The 23517-nt window shown below is 41.8% G+C and overlaps 1 protein-coding gene and 1 long non-coding RNA gene across 3 annotated transcripts in view; both read right to left on the bottom strand.

The window, feature by feature from the left end:
* MTDH (metadherin) overlaps positions 1-8597 on the bottom strand; it is a 58247-nt gene extending 49650 nt beyond the window's left edge. For both annotated transcript variants that reach the window (XM_037048244.1, XM_037048245.1), the window contains exon 1: positions 8199-8597. In XM_037048244.1, the coding sequence (XP_036904139.1) occupies positions 8199-8579 (381 nt within the window). In that variant the 5' untranslated portion in view covers positions 8580-8597. The remainder of the gene's footprint in view (positions 1-8198) is intronic.
* Positions 8598-10770: 2173 nt separating this feature from the next.
* LOC118988539 (uncharacterized) lies at positions 10771-22142 on the bottom strand. Its single transcript, XR_005066798.1, has 2 exons — positions 22028-22142; positions 10771-11352 (listed from the first exon to the last, which is right to left on the bottom strand). It is a non-coding gene; the product is annotated as an uncharacterized LOC118988539 (long non-coding RNA).
* Positions 22143-23517: the final 1375 nt, after the last annotated feature.

Genomic DNA, 23517 nt, shown 5'->3' with positions numbered 1-23517 from the left:
GTGAGTGATCAGCAGTGGAAACCATCAGTTTCCATTGCATAGGTTCTGAACTGATCTTAGCAAGCAAGCCAAAGGCACTCCAACCTCTGCCAATTTTACTTCCTTTGCAAAACCAACTCATGTAAAGGCTCTAACTGTAGCTGTACTCTCTGGTTTATACACATTTCCAAATTATCACTAACCCTTGGGCTTTATATAGCTCTCATAATTACTGGGATTCCATAAGTCACTAACAACTCCCCACAAATGCCTGATACCATGAAACAATAATCCTATCCTCGAAGTAAAGCCAACAGTCTCCTTGTGTGCTAAGAGGATGCACCATGGTGGCTGAGCCTCTCCTACCCACCAGCAACACTAGTCTGTCCTCTCATTTTGCCACTAGTTGGTTAAGAAGGCCCTGTCCTGGAAATGTATTAACTATATTTAAGTTAGCAAATCTCTAAATAAAAGCATATTATGTAGACCTGCTCACATGAAAAGCAACTAAACTGCAAACCAGTACTTCAAATCCAATATGACTGCCAATCTGGGTTTTATATGAAAGTATTATTTTCTCCCATCCAAGTGCTAACCAGGCGTGACCCTGCTTAACTTCCGAGATCAGACGAGATCGGGTGCATTCAGGGTGGTATGGCTGTAAACGAAAGTATTATTTTCTCTAATCATGGAACCACAAAATACACAGTGTTTGTACAGATTAATAATTACACAGGCCTCTCATTGTACCTAGTTTTAAATTTTCTGGAAAACTTTGAGGTGCTCCCTTATATAACCAAAGTTAACTTCATATACAGCATATAATCTATATTTTAAAATAGACCACTGAAGAACATCCTTCAAATTTGGCAAAAATCAAGCGGTAACAGAAAAATATCATTTCTTATATGGGTAAACTCCTTGTAGGCAATACCATGTCTGTCTTATTATTATACTTTCCCACAAATCCTATCGCAAATCCTTTTAAAAAATACATTCACAAAAGAATACTGTGTGTGTACATGTGCGTGTGCGCATTGAGAGGGGCTGTGATAAACCAGAATAAAGACACCTGGCTGACAACAGGGAACATAAAACGGAGAAGGGGGACCCGTGGCAGGAGAGTAAGGTCTCATTTAAATAACCCTTGACTTCAAGGAAAAAAGTGCATGGGAACCAATCTTCAATTTATTCATTGCATATACACTGATTAAGTATGTAAGTACCAGGCACTGAGGTAGGAACCTCAGGACAAAGACATGAAACAAATTTGTCCTCCAGGAGTTTGGAAGTTTAGAATAAGAAGATATTCATAATAGACGTCTATTCCAGTTGAACAGTCTTTTTTTTTTTTAAGATTTTATTTACTTATCTTTAGAGGGGAGGGGAAAGAGAGAAATATCAATGTATGGTTGCCTCTTGTGAGTCCCCTGCTGGGAACTGGCCTGCAACCCAGACATGTGCCCTGACTGGGAATTGAACTGTGATCGTGTGGTTCGCAGGCCCGTGCTCAATCCACTGAGCTACACCAGCCAGGGCTGAGCAGTCTTTACATACTTGTTAAACTGGTTCTAAATTGCAAAAGACTCTATATCTAAGGTAAGCATATACAAGCTTTAACATTTGATGTCTAAAATTAAACCATTTAAATCCCTTTTTCACTTAGTTGTATAAATTTTATTTCTAGCCACAAAATGTAAAAACCACTGACTTCAAAATACCTGGACACGTCTGTGTGGCCCATATCCTCACATTCCAGCATTCAGGCCATTTTTCATGCTAACAAACTCAAAACAAATATTAAGCCCTGATGGTCAACAGGGACAAAAACAGTATGTGTATCTTTCAGGCCCAATCCTCCAAGCAAATTCATTTGGGAAATTAACAGAATACAAATGATAAGTAAATATAGCCTCTCAGAGGCTAGAAATAGTCCACACTTGCTCTTGAGGTATCTATGTCATCTTTCTTTTTAAAAGACTGCTTGCAGTTTCATCATTTTCTAAAAAAATTACATAATATTCACTTGATATCAATTCAGTATCAACTGAATGAACATTCAACTAATATCCGGTGCGTGAACACAATACAGGAATACGTAGAACCCTCGAAATAAAGACAGTGAGGCACAATCCCTGCCCTCAAGAAGCTTAGAACCTAGCAAAGGAAAAGATGTGGAGAGAACAGCACCTCAGCACATGCAAGACACAACGTGTACTCTGCTCCCTGGCCCCTTCTCTCAAGAAAGTCAAGAGGCATCATCTTTAGCTGATAGATTAGACTATCAAATAACATGAACATAACGAATCATTTCCAAGTATTTGCCATGTGCTAAGAGCCTTGCAAGATGCTTTACATGCATTATCTCTTAACAGACAAGACCTAGTCTTGGTCAGTTTCTTGGTTTTAGTTGTAAAGAGTTCTGATACAAATTCAAGATAAAACGATTTGTTACTTATTTGAAAGCACAAGCTGTTTTTTGTATGCCAAATGTATACATATCAATTACATAAACTAAACATACACATAAATGACAGATCTGGTCACAGTAATTTACTAACATTTTACAATTCAACCTCAAATTCTGAATTAACTCTTAATAACTGAAAGAACCATCTTACAAATATGGTCTACAATTCAAATTTGCAAAATCTTGCTACATATCCTGAGGTATTTCCTTCAGTGGTAAAAAAAGATCCTTGAGCCTTCTAAACAGCCAGCCAAAAACTCAACTCTTTTCAGGGATCCAAATAACTGCATCAGGGGTGCTCAGGGCTACTTGTATACGATATAATGTCAGAGAGATAATAGGGAGACAAGTGTCAGATTTCCAGTTGGAGATATCAAGTACCCACCTGGACATGAGGTTTGAAGATGAGAGGGATAGTCCAGTTACAAATACAGACTAATATACAGCTGATCCCCATTATTTGGGAATTCCATGTTGGCCAGGTCGCCTACTCACTAAAATTTATTCCTAACTTCTGAATCAATACAAGAGGCGCTTTCCTGATCATTTGTGGACAAGCACAGAGCTTCAAAAAAAAATCTGAGTCACCATACAGGCATGCTGCCAGGCAACACTCTGCCTTCTGTTTTAGCTCTCATAAAACATATAAAATGCACATATAAAAAGAGCAACTCTGGGGAGCTAGGGAAGGCTTTATAGTAGAGGTAGCACTGTAGTTGTGTCTCATTGAAGGATTGGTAGAAATGTGTAGAGATATAAAGAGAAGGACTTTTTAATAAAAAATAATATGAATAAAGAAATACACAGTCTAGCTAACGGTAATGCCGCAGGGTATATAGTTAGAGATAAGCCTAAGTTGAGGTCAGATCACGAATAAGCCTGAGTGCCATGTCATAGGTTAGGTTTTATTCAAAAAGTGATGGGGATACTACTGATAAGATGTGAACACAGGAAAGTCACCTGATTACAGTTGGGCTTCAAAAATTTTAACTGACATGAGTGGGTACAAAAGATTGGCAACAAAGAGAAGCTGGAAGCAGGAAAACCAGGTAGGATGCCATTAGGATAATCTAAGCAAAATGTACTAGAGCCCAAATGTAGGGCAGCAATAGTGCAACTAGAAAAGAAGCACTGACTACAGAAAACACTGAATATTATTAGAATGACCTACTGGCTGTAGAAAAATGAACCTTGCAGAATTTTAGCCAGATGAAGCAAACACAGCCATCTTCCAATGTAAAAATAAAAAGGTGGCTCACAAGGCACGAAGAATAGGAATAAGTTGTAGAACTATTTGGGCGGGACATCTTACTATGCATATGTATAATGCATTCAATAATTATTTATTGAGTGCCAAGCACTGTGAAAGGTTATACAGCAGCAAACGAGACAAAAATACTACTCTTTCATTCACTGAGCTTAGAGACACTAAGAACTGCATTATGCCAAATCTTTATTAAAATTCCTATATTAATAGAAAAATAATTGTTTACTAAAATGAATTCTCTTTGAAGTTGATCCTGGCTACATGCTTCCAAGTTGAAATCCAAAGCAACAATAGTTAAAGACCAGTTATTTGAGATCTCACATCCATCTAAATCATTGCACAGATTAAGTCAAGTGAAAATTTTTTACTGAATGCCTGTTTAATACATTCAAATGTCCATTAGTAGATGAGTGGATAAAACCACTATGGGATATTGATACAATGGAATACCACTCAGCCATAAAAAGAAAATTTTAGCTCTTGCTGGTGTGGCTCAGTGGATTGAGTGCCAGCCTGTGAACTGAAGGGTTGCCAATTCAATTCCCAGTCAGGGCACATGCCTGGGTTGTTGGCCAGGTCCCTGGTTGAGAGCGTAAGAGAGGCAACCAATTGCTGTATCTTTCACACATCAAGGTTTCTCTCCTTCTATTTCTCCCTCCCATCCCCTCTCTCTAAAAATAATTAATTAATTAATCAATTTATTAAATCTTTAAAAAAAGAAGAAAATTTTCCCTTTGCGACAGCATGGGTGGACCTAGAGAACATTATGCTAAATGAAATAAAACAGTCTGAGAAAGACAACTACCATATGATTTCACTTATATGTGGAATCTAATGAACAAACTGAACTAACATGCAAAACAGAGACAGACTCATAGATAGAGACCAGGCTGACAGCTACTGGGTGCAGGTAGGGGTGGGGGTGGGAGGCTAGGGGGAGGGATCGAGGAAAAAGGACTCATGGACATGGACAGCAAACAGTGTGATGACTTCAGGAAAGAGGGAGTATAAGAGGGTTAAATAGTAATGAAAACACTGTAACCAAAAAAAGAATTTCATAGTTAAAACAATAATAATACACTGAACTAGCTGTCGTGGAAAATGCATGTGAGATAACAATGACTTCCAAATGTGCCAAGAACTATGCACAGTGAAAAGTGCCACTCCCTTCACTTTTAATAAGGGAACATACTACAATTCATGGCCTAAAAAAAGACCTATAGCAAGATATTATTAGAAGATAAAAGCCAATCAAATATAAAAATATCAAAGAACACTTATGAATAGATTTGAAAAGCTAAATACCACCAACTCTAAAAATAAAAACAAGCTACTAGAAGCAAATTCGAAAATCTATGTTGTGAAATTTGGAACGATTTAAGAGAAAACTAAAAATAATGGAAAAGAAAATAAAACTATAGTTTACATTACTGAATCCACTTGAATAAATGTATCCTAAAATGCATACAGAATGATGTAATGAAGAGATGGGTAAGATTAAACGTGACTGTACTTAGCCCTGGCTGGTGTAGCTCAGTGGATTGAGCACAGGCCCGTGAATCAGAGGATCGTGGTTCAATTCCCAGTCAGGGCACATGCCTGGGTTGCAGGCCAGTTCCCAGCAGGGGACGCATGAAAGGCAACCATACATTGAGGTTTCTCTCCCTCTCTCCTTCCCCTCTAAAGATAAATAAATAAATAAAATCTTAAAAAAAAACAAAACATGACTGTACTTAGAACTCTCTCCTACACTATACAGTTCTTGTGGCCCTATTCCAGTGAGTGATTTTCAGACTAATAGGCAAGGATTTACCAATGAAGCCTGTTAAAAATGCAGATTCCTTGGGCCCAATTTAGAGGTTCTGAATTTATAAGATCTGTGGAGGGGTTCAGGAATCTACAAATTTTAACAAGCATTCAAAGCAACTCTACTGCGAGAAGTCAGGGGTAACACTTTGAGGAATCCTGCAGTGTTTTAACTCAACTAAGATCTTCAATTTATAAACAAGATAAGCTAAACACAGCAAGGTTAAATGCCTTACTCAAGTTTAGAGTTCCCCATCTCTGCCAGGCTAACAGAGTCAGGCTTTTGCTGTCTCTTCAGCCTCACCAACTAACGTGCTTCTACCCACTTTCAAAGTCAAATTCTGGGATTGTGTCTTTCACAGTCACGTGGGCCCACAATGGGGTTGCACTGATGAGTATATCTTTTTCCACAACGGAAGTAAAAAGCTCCCTGGGGAGAAACTGAGCTTTTACTTTTGTATTCCCTTCTCAGTGAAAATATGAATACTGTATTTGTTTTTACAAGATTCTGCAAGCAGTATCCTGCTTTTTTCCAAGTAAATACTTAGCTTGGTGCAAAGAATATGAGTACTAAAAAAGGGGGGGCAGTTTATACTTTTTAGCCCTATAAAGTCATGTTTTCCTAACTGTGGCTCATGCCTCATAATCACAGGTGAAACCAATTTCGTGGGTCACACCTATCATAAAAGACAAATGAACAATAGTGAGATATGTGTATGGGGGTAATGTAATGCAAACATATTTCTTATTGTAGGCTTCAGTCAAAAAGGCTTAAAAGCCACAATTTTGTAAACGTTCATAAACTGCGACACATTTTTACTATTAGGTAGGCAAAGATTTTCTCACCCAATTCACATTCAACCATTTGGGTTTTCTTCCCATTCTCTACTCCCCATAGCTAAGAGAAGATCTGTTTATTCACTGGGATGAGTCATCTGAGTTATAATGCACTTGAGACGGGCTCTTGGGGCACCTGTCTCTCCACTGGAGTCTAGCCTATCTAAAATTTTAGACATCTCAAGGAGGGCTTTGAAAATGTCACAATCCGCTTCATCCATACAGGGATTAGGCTTACTGATACACGTGGTTTTTTCAAGATTGCCTTTCCTCATCTTGGGGCCAGGTTCCCTATTTTCACCATAATATTACTGGTAATCCTTGATGCTCTCTACACATTTAAATACAGTTACATACGCCCCAAATCAGTACTATTTTCTCTTCTATTAAGTAAAGGTAGTATTCATATTGACAAAGTTGTACCCCTTTCTAGGTTTTGTATGTAGCTTACATCCTCTTAATCCACACTCAAAACGTAAATACGTACCCAGGCCTAACAACACACTAACTGTGACCTGTCAAGTCTCTAACACAGCCTTTTTCTTTGTACTGTTAGCAACAATACTCTCACTACTACAGTTTGAATTCAAATCGCACCTCCTCTAACAACTTTCCTAAATTCTTCTGATGGAATTAGTCTCACACCCTCCAAATCTCATCAACACTGCTCACACTTACACGGCAACTATCAGTTTATGCAATATTAGACCTAGCTATGAGTCTGTCTCCTACACTAGTCTCCACGATTGCCTCTAAAACCTCAGTGTATACCTCCCATTGCCCACCAAACACCACAGTAAATTTCGCATAGTAAAGGCATCGGTTACATTTGCTTTATTGCGCTGAAAAGGTGAAGATCGTAATTCAGTGGATATATTGTAAAAAAACAGAGATTAGGAACTGATTCTAGCTCTGCACACCCTTCATACGCTATTGCTCAATTGTAAAGTACTTTTTAAATAAATAAAACTATGAAAGCTATAACATAAGAACCACGGAGAAATGGCAATAAAGAAAGCAGAAATAAAACACGAGGCGTAATAAAGCAGATGCGATGCTCTGCATTCCCACACGTGGTCAGGCAAACCGAACCTGGACCAGGTCAGCCTGCACCATTCTGCCCTGTCATCCCCTTTTACTCTATTTCTAAACCTCCCACACCAGTCTGCTGAACTGCCTTAGCTGTCTCCTAGAGCCATGCTAAGTCTACCACCAGACAACCGAGTCCCTCTTTCCTGCGGCCTCCATTGGCCACCTTCACAGGAATAAGGGTGGGGAACCATTTCCCTTTAACAGTTCCTACTAAAATGGAAGCGTGTCTAGATCTTGGTACCTTTAATCCTCTGTAAGCCCCAGAGTTTTTTAGGTCACGGCATTTCGTTCGGTGGCCACGGTCTCAATGTGACTTGAACTAGGCATCTGTCTTCCAAGCGCAGTCTTTCCAGAACTTCCCAACACAACCTTAAGGTCCCATTACACACGCAGCCTACCCGGCAGGCCTCAAGGAGAGTTGGTACGTTCTTCTGGCGGTTAACGTTCTCGAAAATGGCTTGACCTCTGGGCTCTTTTATTTAAACACACCCCAGACCGTCCAACTTCCTTCCTCGAAACTGTCTTACCCACCCGTCCAACACTTCCCGAGTTTCCACCATTCCCCCCAAATAACGTGTCCCCCGATCGCCCCTTCCGTCGGGGAAACCTGCGTCCCGGCTCTCGTCTAATTTCAGTCTTTTCCTTTCCTATCTCGGCTGGAGCGGCTGGGGCTCGGCCTCGCCCTCGCTCGACGGGGCCCCTCGCCCCTACTCTACTGCACTCTACGGCCGCTCCTCCCCTACTTACTTTGGGCTTCTCGGGCAATTTCTTGCGGTTCTTCTTCTTCTGGTCCTCGCTCCGGAGATTCTTCTGCAGGACTAGGTCCTCAGCGGCCGAGGCCGGCGCGGCCGCCGCCTCCTCCCGCTTGCGGGGTGGGCTCCTCCGCTTCTTGCGAGCGCCGGCGCAAGCTGCGGCCCAGCCGTAGCCCAGCAGGAAGAGCAGCAGCAGCCCGAGCGCGACCGTGCCCACCAGGATCACCCAGCCCGGGTACCGCTTCGGCTCCAGCCCCAGGTCGAGGCCCAGCTCCGTGCGCAGAAAGCCTAGGCCGACCGAAAGCATTTCTTGCAGTCGGGCCGAGCCCTCCTCGGCCTGCTGGGCCAGCTCGTCCTGCCAGCTCCGTGCAGCCATCTTCCCTCCCGTCAGAGGGACTCCCAGGATGACGCTGGGGCGCAGAGACGCCGTGGAAGAGTCGGGGGCAGCCAGGAAGGGCCGGGCCGACTGCCTCAGGCCGAGCGCATCGCGGCCGCCCCTCGCGCCGAAGCCAGGGATCGGTCCCCGCGGCCGCCAGGAGGAGAGGGGGCTCCCAGTCCCCCCTCTCGACCTCACTCCGCCACCGCCAGGAGGAGGGGGGGGCGGCGGGATGGAGTGTCTCCAGTGGCGGCCGCTAAGCGGCGTCTCGGCGCCAGTGCCAAGCCCGGTTGTCCTCCCTCGGCGGAACAATGGCGGCTCCGGGCGCGATCCACGCCGCGCGGGGACGACAGGCTAGGGCCTTGGGTCACGTGGGAGGCGGGGCGTGGTGTGACGTGGGCGCGGCCGGGCGGGGTGGTAGCAGCTGGGATAAGGGCGCGGCTGGTGGGGTTGCCCGTGACTCTTTCGGGGTAGGTGGAGGAGCCAGGTCTGGGGACCGGTGACTCTGAGCCAGAACTATGAAGAGTTAACTGGGAGACTCCTCCGCGGGAGGGCTGGTGGCTGGGAGCTAGGAGACATGGCGTTTTGAATGAGTCCTGGGGAGGGGCTCCCTTGGAAGCCGGGGAGCGGGTGGGGGAGGGGGAGGAGTGAGGAACGGGGTCACAGGGTCTAGGTCAAAGTCTCCCAAGTAGGGGTAGGTGTTCTTCATTCTAAGTCTGGGAGTGGTGAAGCGAAAGTGCCTATTTTCCCTGAGTCACTGGTCGGCTAGATTCATCCAAAGTGAGCTTAGCTGAGTGTGAGGCTGGCAGGCACTCTTCTACCACCCAGGGTTAATTCACAAAATAGGTATTTTGTTGGCCTCTTCAGGGCCAACAAACTGCGTGCCTACCATTGGCCCGTCTGACCAGGGCGCCTTTGCGTCGTTTTTGCTCATTCAGTATTGCTCTTGTTGTTACTCCCCCGAATTCAAAAGTTTGTGGGTGGCACTATTTTCCTATTAATTTGTAGCTTTAATAAGAAATAAGTGAATCCCATTAGATTGTGTTTATATGTAGAAGTAGCTTCCTCGTTGCACTTTAAGCTTTTTTTTAAAGGATTTTATTTATTTTTAGAGAGAGGGAAAGGGAAGGAGAACGAGATGGAGAGAAACATCAATGTATGGTTGCCTTTCACATGGCCCTCACTGGGGACCTGGCCTGTAACCCAGGCATGTGCTTTTGGCCCACAGCTTGTTCTCAATCTGCTGAGCCACACTAGCCAGGGTGCACTTTGAGCTTTTATAAAAGACCAGAGAGCTACACTAGCCAGGGTGCACTTTAAGCTTTTATAAAAGACCAGAAAAGCAGTTGTAAAAACTTCCATTTTTACAGGTTGTGTTGACTATTAGGAGGAAATGAATTACCTTTTCAGATTTTAATTGCAAAGATGATGTTTGGGACTACCTAGGGTTTTAAAATTTCATTAGCATTATCACTTAAATAGTGAAAATAAAGTTCTGTTAAGGTTTGTACAGACTTAAAGACAGTGAAAATTACAAGGCCCAAAACTTAGAAGATGTCATTGGAATCTGCTTTAACTCTAAAAGGTTCCAAATTCTATTTGTATTTATATTAGATTTATAATCCTACTTTTATGTTTTGTTTCCATGAGGGTGGATCTATGAATTAAGCTATTGTACAATAATACCAGGGTTTGCCTGTTCTTTTAGAAGCCTAGCCAATTATTGATTATGTATAATCATGATCACTTTTTTCCCATGACTGTCCTTTACTCTTAAAAATAAAACGTATGTTTACTGTATTTGGTGATAAATATGGTTACAATGATTATATAATCATTTGTATGTATAACTTTATAGTCATCTTTCCACATAATTGTATTTTAAAAACAAAAATACAAGCATTCACTATTTACTGTTTTACATTTAACATGGTCATGAACATTTGTGTCAGTTGATAAAGTCCATCTGATAAAGCTCATAGGAGCACATCTGTAAGTCCCACAAAGTTGGATTTATTAACTTGCGGCAAAATGAAATTAGGTAAAATTTAAATGCAGCAATGTTTTGAAAAATGCAAAGCAAAGCAAAGGAGTTAACATCAGGCCTGGGCCTGAGTAGACACAGAATACTAATTATGTGGAAACAGCAAAGTGAAGTGTGTAAACCAATATTAATTTAAGGCCATACTAAAGAATAAAAAACATTTATTTGATCAAAAGGGGCTGCAGCCCAGAAAACACGAATTCAGAAAGCAACCTAAATTGTGTTCCAGGAACAGAAAGGTGAGGTTGCCTTTTATATAGTGAAAGTTCCAGGCCAGGTTCCCAGTTAGATCCATTCGACATAATTGAGATATCCAGTTTGTATACTTCCTACAGGTCTAAGTCAAGTAGTTCTGATTGGATGGGGTTAGGCAGGTCTTATTCCATTGGTGGAAAGATAAAACCAGGAATTCACTACAATAGTAGACTCAGCTCGTGTACATAGTGTAGGAAGCCAGGAGTTCAATCAGATTCTTCCTGGTATTTAGAGTACATGAGAAGCAACTGCGTGCAAATGGCTGCCAGGCTGATATTTATAAAATATCAGTCCTCGGGTGATCATGGAGAGTCCATCTCAGCAGATAAATTCCTTCTTAGGGCTCACATCAAAGGAATCTTCTGAAAGTCTACAAATGTGAAATGTTTCTGGAATGTCTTACCCGAAGCACCAGGATTGTAATTAAAGACTGGTTTTTCTAAGAGTCAAAGTGACTCAGACTGGAATACCACTCTGAAATCAAAAGGAATGAAGTTTGAACACATGCAACAGCACAGATGAATCTTACCATAATTATGCTGGGTGAAAGAAACCAGGCAAAAAAGAGTACATAGTATATTATTCCACTTATATAAAAGTATAAAGTGCAAATTAGTAACAGAAAGCAAATCAGTGGCTGCTTAGTGGGGGCAGGGAGGAGCAAGGAGAAGTGGGAGGGAGGGATTACTAAGGGGTACCAGCAAACTTGGAGGAGTCACAGAGTTTTCATTGTTATCATGGTTTTATGGGTATGTACCACATGTGTCAAAACTATCAAGTTGTGTACTTTAAATATTGTAGTTTAATTTTTGTCAACTCCACCCCAATAAAGCAGTTTAAATAAAGTTTTTAAAGAGTGACCCATATGGCTCTGATCCTTACAAGACTGTGATGTTCTATTCTCACTGATGGGATTATCTAAGAGTTTTTGCCAATGTATGATTGTATAAAACAAGGTTTCTCAACATGATATCCTCACTGTTAATGAGTGTTTTACATTCCCTTGTTCTATTGTCTGGTTCTAATATAATTGACCTCCTTTATTGTTGGATAGTCAGATCATTTACAGGTTTTTGTTTGCTTTTTTTTTTTTGCCATTAAATGCAGTTCTATCATGAACATAGTTGTAATTAAGTCTTTGAGACCATCCATTAATTACTTCTTGAGGATGGAATCCTGGGTCCTGTCATGGCCCGAGCCTTAGCCCACAATAGGCAATTTAAGCCTTTAAATTTGGAAGTTTTAAGGGACCCGAGGAAGTTCTACTTAAAGCCTTTCACTTCACAGATAAGGAAAATGAAGGTTCAAAAGGGTTCAGTGTCATACCCTAGAGTGGCTGAATCCAGAGGACAACCCAGCCTTTCCACCACTCTTGATTCCTTGGTTGCTTTTCTTTTTCAGTGTACTGTGTGTTCAGTTCTTGGGAATCGGACGTAAATTCGTCTGCTCAGGACGGCATAACAAAATATCATAGACTATAGCTTAAACAACAAAACATTTTTTCCTCACAGTTTTGGCAGTTAGAGGTCCAAGATCAAGGTACCAGCAAGGTCGGGTTCTGATAAGGGCTCTGTTCCTGCCTTGCAGATGGTTACCTTCTTTCCGTGCCCTCACATCTTCGAGAAAGGACACTAATCCTATCAGATAAGGGCCCTACCCTGTGACTTAATTACTGCCGTAAAGGCCCTATCTCCAAATACTTTCACATTAGGAGTCAAGGCTTCAACATAGGAATTTTTTATTGGTGGAGGAACAATGAACGTTCAGTCCATAATAGTGTAGGAAGTGCCCATTCAAGTAGCTATCTTGAGGGCTGATGAAAGAAAAATGTTGCTCTGGCTAGTGTGGCTCAGTGGATTGAATGCTGGCCTATGAACCAAAGAGTCGCTGGTTCGATTCCCAGTCGGGGCACATGCCTGGCTTTCAGGCCAGGTCCCTAGTGGGGGTTTGTGCACATTGATATTTCTCTCCCTTTCTTTGTCCCTCCTATCCCTCTGTCTAAAAGTAAATAAATAAAATCTAAAATGTTGACCTGAGTCTTCAAAATATAGACTACTGCCATTATAAACTCCTGGGTTATAGGGTTATATACCTAGGAGGGTGATTTTACGGCAAACTACGGTGAAGGGTGCCAAGTATTTGGGATATGGTCTGGAAAGGAAAAACCTCAGAATAAATCTAGTTAGCATTGGTAAATAATGAAATTATCTGCAGAAGTATCCTAAACTGAGAAATAATTTATAAGCATGTTGTTGAAAAGGACAGGATATTCCCAAATCTCTTTAAAGATCAGAAGATGTGTTAAGGACCTGTGTAGAAACAAAAACCGGTTGGAGCATGAGGGTAGGGGCCTGGACCTGTGTAGAAACAAAAGCCGGTTGGAGCATGAGGGTAAGGGCCTGGGGAAGCAGGGAAGCCTGAATATGATAACACAAGTGAAAGTTGTGGTGTGTTCATTCAGTGGAATGCCAGGCAACAATAAACACATCTGAAAGATATTTAGGATATACATCCTAATACCATGTACATAAAGTTTAACCAAGTTTGTAGTTAAAAATGTAAAAGCATGCATACAAATAATGAACATCCAATTCAGGATAGTGGTTATGGCTAGGGAAAGCAGGAGAGATACGGGATTGCGATGAGGTATACAAAGGGCTAAAATGTATCTGTAATGTTTTATCTCTTACACTAGGTGATAGGTACAAGAGTGCTCCTTATATTATCTCTATTTTTTTGTATGCCTGAAATACCTTGTAATTAAATTTAAGTGACAAAAATTAAATGACATAAGCAACAGTTTGCATAGAAGCTAGATGAAAAAACAGGTTCTCCTGACTTGTTGGGTTGCTGTACTCTTAGAGTGAGTGAAATATATGGGGCCATGTTAGCTCACTAGGCACCCCTTGAGGTCATTTATTGCTTTGCTCTGATTTCATGGTCAGCATACCACACCCATCTTGTAATGTGGCATCTCGTGTAGACTTAACTACAGAAAAGAGAATGGGTTGAGCTGACTTAAAAGTACTCTGATTCCCTTAGCAGCTATATTGATTAGTGTAAATCACATATTCTCCGTGGAGCAATATTGCTTTCACAGGGGTGAAACATTGCTGCTTAGGGGAAAAAAAACCTTTTTTAACTTATACAGTATATAATACACTACATGCACAGATAGGCAGTACATCTTTGGCATTAAATTTCATGTGGCAATTAGGAAAAAATATCTAAAAAGCCCTTTAGAAAAGTGGTAGTAAAAAAGTCATCAACAAATACGGGTATAAAGAAAGAAATTGACACTGTTTTGTCAATTAGGTTCTTGTGTGTTTGGTTAAACAGTCTCCTTGGGTCATTTATTCAACCATTTTATTCCACTGGACTTTAATTAAATCCCAACTTTTTCCTTTAAATGTATGTTATTTGTCCTCAAAAAATTCTCAGAACCTAGTGAGGACAATGGACCCTTTCTAAATAGCCTTGCTACACGAGAACATCGCTACAGTAATTGATTTGAGCGTGGGGGGTGTGCTGGATGCTGCCCTGAAAGTCCCAGATTCCCCCTTCCGTCGTGAAGGACTTCTTCCCCAACTCTGAGAGTATTACCAGCAGACATCCCTTAAGTATCAGATGTCTGGGGAAAACTTCCTTAGTCAAGCTCATATCTCCTTCCAGGGACAGCCCACATCCAGTGACTCATCAGTCTTGGGTGGAGGAGGGTACAAAGTCCTGGCCTTCTTGCCCCAACTTGGGATAAGTTTAAAAGACCATCCCAGCTCCAAAGCACTCCCTGGGTTTGGCTGAAGGCTGTTGGTACCAAATCTCAGCTCAGTTCTCCCTCTGCCTAGTCCTACTTTCTCCTCCTTCCACTGGCACTGGTTTCTTTTTTTTTTTTAAATATGTATATTTTTTTATTTAACTCTTGTTCAAGTACAGTTTTCTTTCCTGTATTCCCAGCCCTGCCCCCCCCCAGTGCTCCCCACCTTCCTCACATCTCCGCCCCCCACCTTAGTTATTATCCATGTGTCCTTTATACTTGTTCATGTGAGTCCCTCCCCTTTTCCCCTGTGATTCTCTCCCCTCTCCCCTCTGGACCCCGTCAGCATGCTCTGCATTTCAGTGTCTTTGGTTACATTTTGCTTGCTTGTTCGTTTTGTTGTTTAGATTCCTGTTATGGTTTCTTGTATCTATCTAAAAGTTAGCTTCCTGAGGGGATTAATGAGTACAAATGGGTCCTTACAGAGTAGCCATGGGGATGTCAATTACAGGACCAGAAATGGAGTAGCAGAAGAACCTACTCACACACACACACACACACACACACACACACACACACACACAACCCATGGACATAAACAACGGTGTGAGGGTTGCCTGAGGGTGTAGGGGGTGCTGGGTGGAGGTGCTGTTGTTATGTAATGGGCAAAGGGTAAAAAATTGGGACAACTGTAATAGCATAGTCAATAAAATACAATTAAAAAATAAAATAAAATAAAAGTCAGCTTCCCAGAGAACCCAACCTGTTACAGGGATAATGAGGTGTTTACAAAATGTTTAATATCATTGAGGCAGGAGAGATTATTTCTGTGTAAAGGCAGCGGAACACTTTAAGTGCAATATATTTAAGTTAACTCTTGAAGGATGCGTAGAAAAGGGAGAGGGTGGAGAGGAACTTTTTTAGCATGGGGACCAGCAAAATTGAAGGCTTGGAACAGGGAAGAATATGGTATATTATATCTACAGTATGGTGAGCACACTTCTGTAACTCGCAATGAAGTCCTTAAGGTTTTGGTGAGGGACCAAAGAAAAGGGAGTCGTCAGCCACGACTCCTAGGTTTCTCATTTCCAATTGGACAGATGGCGGTGCCATTCCCTGAAATGCGGAACACTGGGGAAGATAGGTTTGGGGAGCCAAGATTAGTAACTTGGCATTCATTATACATATTAATTTTGAGAAGGCCAAAATATTGAGATGAATCTATCAAACAAGCAGATGTAGATACATGAGTGTAGAGTCCAGAGGAGAAGTGAGAGTGGGAGGTGCCCCTTGGTTTTTCTCGCTTTGATCACACTTTTCACTTCTCAGCCCTTCGGTGCTTCCACGCTTACAAGCCCCCTGCACTTGCTCTTCTCAGGACATGGGATTCATTGACTTGCTTTTCCTGCTTAACTCCTGCTTGGTCTTCATATCTCATCCATAATGTCATTTTCTCCCGGAGGCTGTGATCAACCGCTAGATCTGATCACTTCCTCATGTTTACACATTTTCATAGCAAAATGGGATTTCACATTTATTCATGTAATCATTTTCTCTCTCCTTCTGACTGTATTTCCATGAGAACAGAAAGTTGTGTGGTTTTGCTCATGATTGAACTATACTGTGTACCTAGCACATGCTAGATGTTCACAAGATATTTGAAAGAATAGTTGGTATTAATGCTGATGATGTGAGTAAAAAGCCAAGTGCTGTTCGCACATAGTGCACCCAAAGATATATCCCCAATTGAAGGCATCAGCATTTTGTGGAGGAAAGACTCTCAGATGCTTCCCAGTTATCCTGGCTTCTAGTATTATACCCTTGCGTAATCCCTACTTTCGAGCATGGGAGAGACCTGTGACTTGCTTCTAAGTAATAGAATAGAATAAAAGGTGACGTGATATCACTTCTGTGCTTATAGGACATAAGATTGTAGTCTCCCCCTTGCTAATACACTGTTTCTCTCTCTTGCTGGTTTCGGTAAAGTAAGCGAGCATGAGGACAGGCCCATGTGGCATGAAACCAAGGGTGGCCTCGGACTAACAGCCAGTAAGAAAGCAAGACCCTCAGTCTGACAACCCAGAAAGAACCGCATGCTGGCAACAGTCACAGGAGTTTTGGGACAGATCCCTCCTTGGCTGAGCATCAGGTGAGGCCCCAGTCCTGGCTAGCACCTTCGGAGGGACCCCAAGGCAGGGCAGCCAGTTAAGCAATGTCCATATTCCTGACGCTCAAAAACTGTGAGATGGCAATGTGTGTTGTTTTAAGCTGTTCAATTTGTGGTAATATCGTTATGTAGCAATAAAAAGCTAGTTTTGAGATTTTGATACATGGTAGTGGGGTACTTCTATAATAAATACCTAAAAATGTGGGAGTGGCTTTGAAACCAAGCAGTGCCCAAAGGCTGGAAGAATTTGGAGGAGAATGATAAAGCCCAAATTGCCTCGAACAGACTGTGAGTAGAAGTATGGATTTTAAAGACACTTCCAGTAGGGCTTATAGTGAAAGGAGTCTCATGTTTTTGGAAACTGGAGGAAGAGATATCTTTGTTATGTAGTGGAAGAAAGCCAATGCTTCCTGCAATTACGTGGAAAGCAGAACATGTAAGTGATGAACCTAGACATATAGTTATGTAAATTTCCAAGCAAAGGTGAGTTTCTTCTTCATATTTATGCTAAAATGCAAGAGGAGAGCAAGAAAAGCTATCAGTAAAATAAGCCATGCCTTGATGATTTTGAAAATTCTGTCTCTCCAGATAAGAAAAGATGCTAAAACCAAGAATAATTTCCAAGCACTGACTAGAGCAGCGGCCTAGAGAAAAACAGGAGACTGTGGCTACACAGCCTTTTGTTAAAGCCTCAGAAAGATCAAAGGATCAGAATATTGAGACACACAAAAGAGACTTGAGAGACATTAGAGATGTGCCTCAAGGAGCTGTGTCTCCATTAAAGTGCAGGTTTTCTAGGGAGTTCAAGGGCATTCCCCCAGCAAAATCAGCAAGGGCCCAAGGTAGAGAAGTTCTTACCCAGAAGAGATTTTTGGATAGGGCCTTTGTTCAACAGAATGAACCCCAGTGAAACTCACCGAAGGCTCCCAAAGTGTTTGAGAACTACTACACCACCACAAACACTGCTGGCCTGACCTGAAAGGGATAGAGAGAGTACAAAATAAAAAGAAGCTGTTGGAACTCCAAAATTTTACTGGCAGGAGGCAGGTTGACAAAACTTAGCAGCACACTTGCATTACCTTTCCTGAGAAAGGAAGGGAGATTGAGAATGTGGAACCAGGAGTCCACAGGGTGAAATCAAGACTCGCAGAGAATGATTCCTAGACCTCAAAACCTAATGAGAGCTTTCAGTGTTTGCTGAGCTGTGTTTCAGAACTGCTGTGATCACTGATGCCAACTTTGTATCTCCCATTTAAATGGGAGTGTCTGTCACTGTTTTCCTTTGCCTGTCATGCCATCGTATGTTGGGTGTCTAGGAGAAAGAAAACTTGTCTCTCTAGTTTCACAGTTGCCCGCAATTGCAAGGAATTGTTCTCCAGGAGATACATTTAATAAAACTATAGGCACACCCTGGAGATATTGTAGGTTGAGTCCCACACCACTGCACTAAAGCTCGCATAGCAATAAAATGAGTCATAATATTTTTGCTGCTGGTGGAACATCTTGCCTTCAATTTGTAAAAATCACGGCCCCTGAGAAGCACACTAAACTGAAGCATCATAAAATGAGCTATGCCTGCACATCTAAGGAGCTTCATCTGAACGTGCACCTGATTTAGATGATGAGATTCTGGACGTTGATCAGATGCTATAACGTGACGAAACTCTCCAGGGCCTTTGGAGAGGATGGACGTGATTTGCATGTGGAAGTGATGCAACCCTTCCAAGATGGCCCACTGATTCCTGCCTTTGGTATTTGCAGATTTGTGTAATCTCATCCCCTTAAGTAATTTGCCACTAGGAAAGGTGGGACCTTAACATTGAGAGAATGTCATTTTTATGATCAGATTACAGAAGGTTCTGACTTCCATCTGGCTTAGCAGACTTTCTCCCTTAAAGGCTTTGACAAAGCCAGTCGCCATGTCGGAGAGGCACATGTGGGGAGAAACTGAGGGCGACCTCTGGCCATCAGTCAGCTGAGAATGCAGCCTTCAGTCCAACAATCCAAGAGGAACCGAATCCTGCCAACAACCGTATGAGTGAGCTGGGAAGCAAATCCTTCCTCAGTGGAACCTTCAGATGAGACCCAACCCCTGGCTCATGCTTTGATTGTAGCCTTGTGACCTTAGAGGACTCGGTTAAGCTGTGTCTAGACTCCTGAGCCACAGAAACTGCGAGATAACAAATGCATGTTAAATTGCTCAGTCTGTGGAAGTTTGTCACACAATCACAGAACTAATGCACCTCTTGTGTTGCCCAAGGTGGAAAGAATCGGCAAAACTCAGTGTTGCAAGGCTGTGGGGGAGGGGACATTCTCATACCGGGCTGGGCACACAACTTTGTGAAGGCATTTGGCAATACAGATTTTTTTTTTAAATCAAAAGCTCAAATGATTAATAGTTTTTGAGCCAGCAAAGTCCATTACAAGGGAAATGTCCAAAAGAAATAATTGGACAAACACACGAAAGTGAAATCATATCACCATCATAATATAGTTTATTCCCTCAAAACAACTGGAGCAACCTAAAGAGGCAATTGTTTGAGTACATTGTGACATATACAAGAATAGAAATACTATGCAGCCATTAAAGAATGTTTATATATAGGTATACCAATTATTCACTGACAAGGAAAGCCCCACTGGTAAGTGAAAAAATCAGGTTACAGAATAACATGCTTAGTGTTAGTTCATTGAAATTTTAGAATGTGCCTAGGCATGTACAGGGATAGAGAGACACCTGGAAAGGTATGTCTCCAAATCTTTATACCAGTTTACAAATAGCCATATATAGGAACTAGAATTTGGGGGGGGGAGGGTGCTTTTTCTCTATATACTCTTCTGAATTGTTGGAATACTGTATATAAAAATATATTATCTTTTAAGTCAGAATAAGATAAGGTTTCTTCTTCTGTGTTGAAATGTTACATACAGAGTGGCCGTGCAGCACATCTCATAAACACCCTCCCAAATCACAGAAATAGAACGGCGCAGCTGTGCCTGTGTGCCCGGAGAAGCTGTTGAGGACTGGTGACATTTTAAATCCTAACAATGACTAATGGTGCCAGTGGGACGCGAACTCTGAATTACACACCACCATTCGTTGTCTGTACCAGGTAAAGCTGAAGCACTGGGAACTATTCTGTGTGTTACACACTCAGCTTCACACCTGAGCAGCAGGGTCACCAAAGGAATCTGTCTGTTCAGAAAGGCCAACTCCTGTCTCCTGAAAGGTTTTTTTCTTCCTTCTTTCTGAAATAAGTTTGCATTAGTCTTTTTAAAATTGGGAAGAAGCTTATTATTGACGCATAGATAAATTTCTCCCAAGAGGATAATCATTTGCTGAGGGGGATGTACAAGGTCTGGGAGAAGTAAGGCTTACTTGAGTGTGGTTGGTAAGGTAATAATATGTGTGTAATAATTTATAGCTTTAATTTGAACATGTCATCTAAAATGTCACATGGTATGGTTGAGTGTGATATTGTTATGTTACAGAATTACATGCGTATGGCTTTGCAATAAAAAGGGGTGTGTTATTTGTGCAGGACCCTACATATGAGCTAGTATAATTTAAACTTAAAATGACTCCCAGGGAAATGTTTCCAAAGAGTTGTAATATTTATTTCAGTGTCATTTTTCATTGAGGTCCATTTTGCTGAATAGTGCCACCACTAAAATTTGAGATATGCCAATCCATGTCATTTATTATTAATATCACCAGTTGCTTCTAAGATTCTGGTTAAGGCTTAAGATCTATTTCTGAACCTGTGCAACCTTATTACTCACAGACAAACATCTTTAGAAGGTGGTAAGAGCTCTTCTGGAAGAGAGAAAAAAAAAGAGTACCTCAAAACTCATTTGTGTGTGACCTTACATTCCTAAAAACGAGTAGCGGTTCTGGGGCTGAGCACAAAAGAAAGAAGCAGGTGTCCTCGCTGGGAAAGCCCAAAGGGTTCATGTAAATTAGCAACCTCAGATACTCAAAAGCTGACAAAGGGAGTGATGATATAATCTAAAAATAACCATGTTAGCAGTTAGCACAATAAATTTATTACTCCAGTGTGGCCTTGCTACATCTAATGTGTCCTAAATTTGATGAATTCTTTGAACTCAGTGGGTTCTCTCTCTCCCTCTCTCACTCCTTCTCTCTCTCCCTCTCTGCTTAGAATAAGGTGCAAGTGAATTGCAAGTATGAGGTATGGTTACTATTTGGAGAAATTATTTTTGCCTATGTTGTGACCTTTAATCCTGATGAGCCATTTTATGATTATATGTGAGAACTTTGATTGTTTTAGTACAAAAATAAAGACAAAAAAACTGTACAATTACTTTAAAGTAATTTTTCAAGTATTTAGTCTTGGCCAGGACAATTACCAGCTTCCTACTCTTCTCCTGTGAGCATCAAATGAAATCAAATGAATCAGGAAATGTATGTGAAAGTGTGGGGCAGATGCAAGTTCACCAAGCAGACAATTACTTGAAATTTCTGATTCCTGTTCCAAAGAGATTATTTGGGTCCCTATGTGTACTTTGTTTGCAATTAGAATAAGAAAATCCCCATTATGCTTCAGCTATAGCCTCCTATTCCAAATAGACGTCTATCACAGGCAGCAAGATCTAAAAGAGAGATGAATAAACTTTGCCTATAGTTACACTGTAAGAAATAATGGAGAGTGTTTATGCTGAGTGAAATAAGCCAGGTGGTGAAAGACAAATACCATATGATCTCACCTATAAGTGGAACCTAATCAACAAAACAAAGAAGCAGCAAAATATAATCAGAGACATGGAAATAAAGAATAAACTGGCAGTAACCAGCGGGGCTGGGGAGGGGGTAATGGGGGAAAGAAGGGGAAGTGTCATCAAGGAACATGTATAAAGGACCCACGGACAAAGCCAAAGGGGGAAGGATTGAGGGTGGGAGGTGCATGTGTGTGTGTGTGGGGGGAGTCGGGGAGGGGAATGGAGACAACTGTACTTGAGCAACAATTTAAAAAAAACAACAGAAATATTGGGTATCCTGGTGATGATGAGTACCATGAGCTAAAGTTTGGAGGAGAAAGAAGTGTGTGTCTTCGGAGAGTTTTACTTCCCTGGCACTGAGGGCTGGTATTAGAGAAGAGTACTTGTCTGGTGGAAACCAGAGTAGCAGGAGGTCTTAGTGATCCAAGGCTGCTGGAACAGAATACTACAGACAGGGAGGCTTAAATACCAGAACTTCATTTTCTCACAGCTCTGGTGACTGGGAGTCTATGATCACGGTGTCGGCAGGGTTGGCTTCTCCTGAGGGTGCTCCCTTTGGCTTGTAGGTCACCTTCTCCTGTGTCCTCCGGTGGCCCTTCATCTCTGCACATGCAGAGAGAGAGGGGTCTTGTGTCTCTTCATCTTCTTATTTATTTATTTATTTATCTTTAGAGGGGAAGGGAAGGAGAGAGGGAGAGAAATATCAATGTATGGCTGCCTCTTGTCTGTCCTCTGCTGGGAAGTGGCCTGCAACCCAGGCATGTGCCCTGGCCGGGAATCGAACCTCGATCCTCTGGTTCGCAGGCCCGTGCTCAATCCACTGAGCTACACCAGCCAGGGCTCTTCATCTTCTTATAGGGACACCTGTCCTATCAGATTAGGTCCCACCCTGTGACCTCATATAACCTCCGTTACCTCTTCGAAAGCCAACTCTCCACAGGCAGTCACATTGCGGGTTAAGGCTTTAATATATGAGTTTTGGAGGGCACATAATTAAGGTCATAACACGGGATGAGATAGGATTGTTCTCCAGAGTCTCTTGAGGACAAGAATATTATACACTTGACTGGTTGGCATCCCTTGTAAGAACATAGTTCCACAGGAGGAGGAAGGGTGTCTAAGGTGTGTGCTGTGGCACCCCCTAGTCACTTAATGCCGTGCCTATTAATACAGATATTTGTTCAAGTAGTGAATTGACGCGTCTGATGATTGGGTACTGGGGTGGAAGGGAGACTGTTTCAGTGGTGTGAGATGTGAGGTACCACACGCCTAAACCCAGTGGTGGTGGAAATGAAGTGGAAAGGGGACAACGGGTGACAGTAAGAAGGTTGGGATAATGAGGAGGGGAGAATCATAGATGACTGCTATTCTTTGGCTGAGTAATGGGGTGACCACTATCTCATTAGTGAAAACAGAGTGGTTGAGAGGAGTTAACTCATTACTTCGAATCCTCATTTTGAAATGAAATGCCAAGAGGACTTATTCGTAGTTTGTGAAACTGAAGGAGTTCAGAGCTTCTCCCAGACGCTCACTGACACTTACTGGAGGTCATGTGGTTTCTTTCTCTTTTAGCCGCATTTAGAGCTTCTGTTTTCTGAATTAGCACGCTCTCCAAATTTGGGTGTATCACAGAGAATTAGAGAGACTACACGTACACATTTCTTCTCCTCTTCTAATAATATACTTCTACCATTAATGTCTTTTATTTGTAGTAGCCACAGCAGAAAGAGCAGTTATGGTGAGACCGAGTATCACAACAAAATAAAACTTCTTGACACTACTCGTCTTTATTTCAAGATTATTTCTCTCTCCCTGACTGCTTCCTTTTTATTTTATAATTCTAGGGCAAATGACTCAAAACTTTCTCACTTAGTTCTCTAGCTTAGATATTTGTGAGTGGAAATTTCTTGTAGCTACAACAATCTCAGTTTACATGTAAATTAAATTTTTGAACATGTCCATGATCTTTTCTGAACAA

This window comes from Sturnira hondurensis, unplaced genomic scaffold, assembly GCF_014824575.4.
Source record: "Sturnira hondurensis isolate 20B ecotype Veracruz unplaced genomic scaffold, ASM1482457v3 Scaffold0006413, whole genome shotgun sequence".
NCBI classification, from domain to species: domain Eukaryota; kingdom Metazoa; phylum Chordata; class Mammalia; order Chiroptera; family Phyllostomidae; genus Sturnira; species Sturnira hondurensis.
The sequence above is the reverse complement of the archived record's forward strand: the minus strand, read 5'-3'. Positions and strand labels throughout refer to the sequence as shown.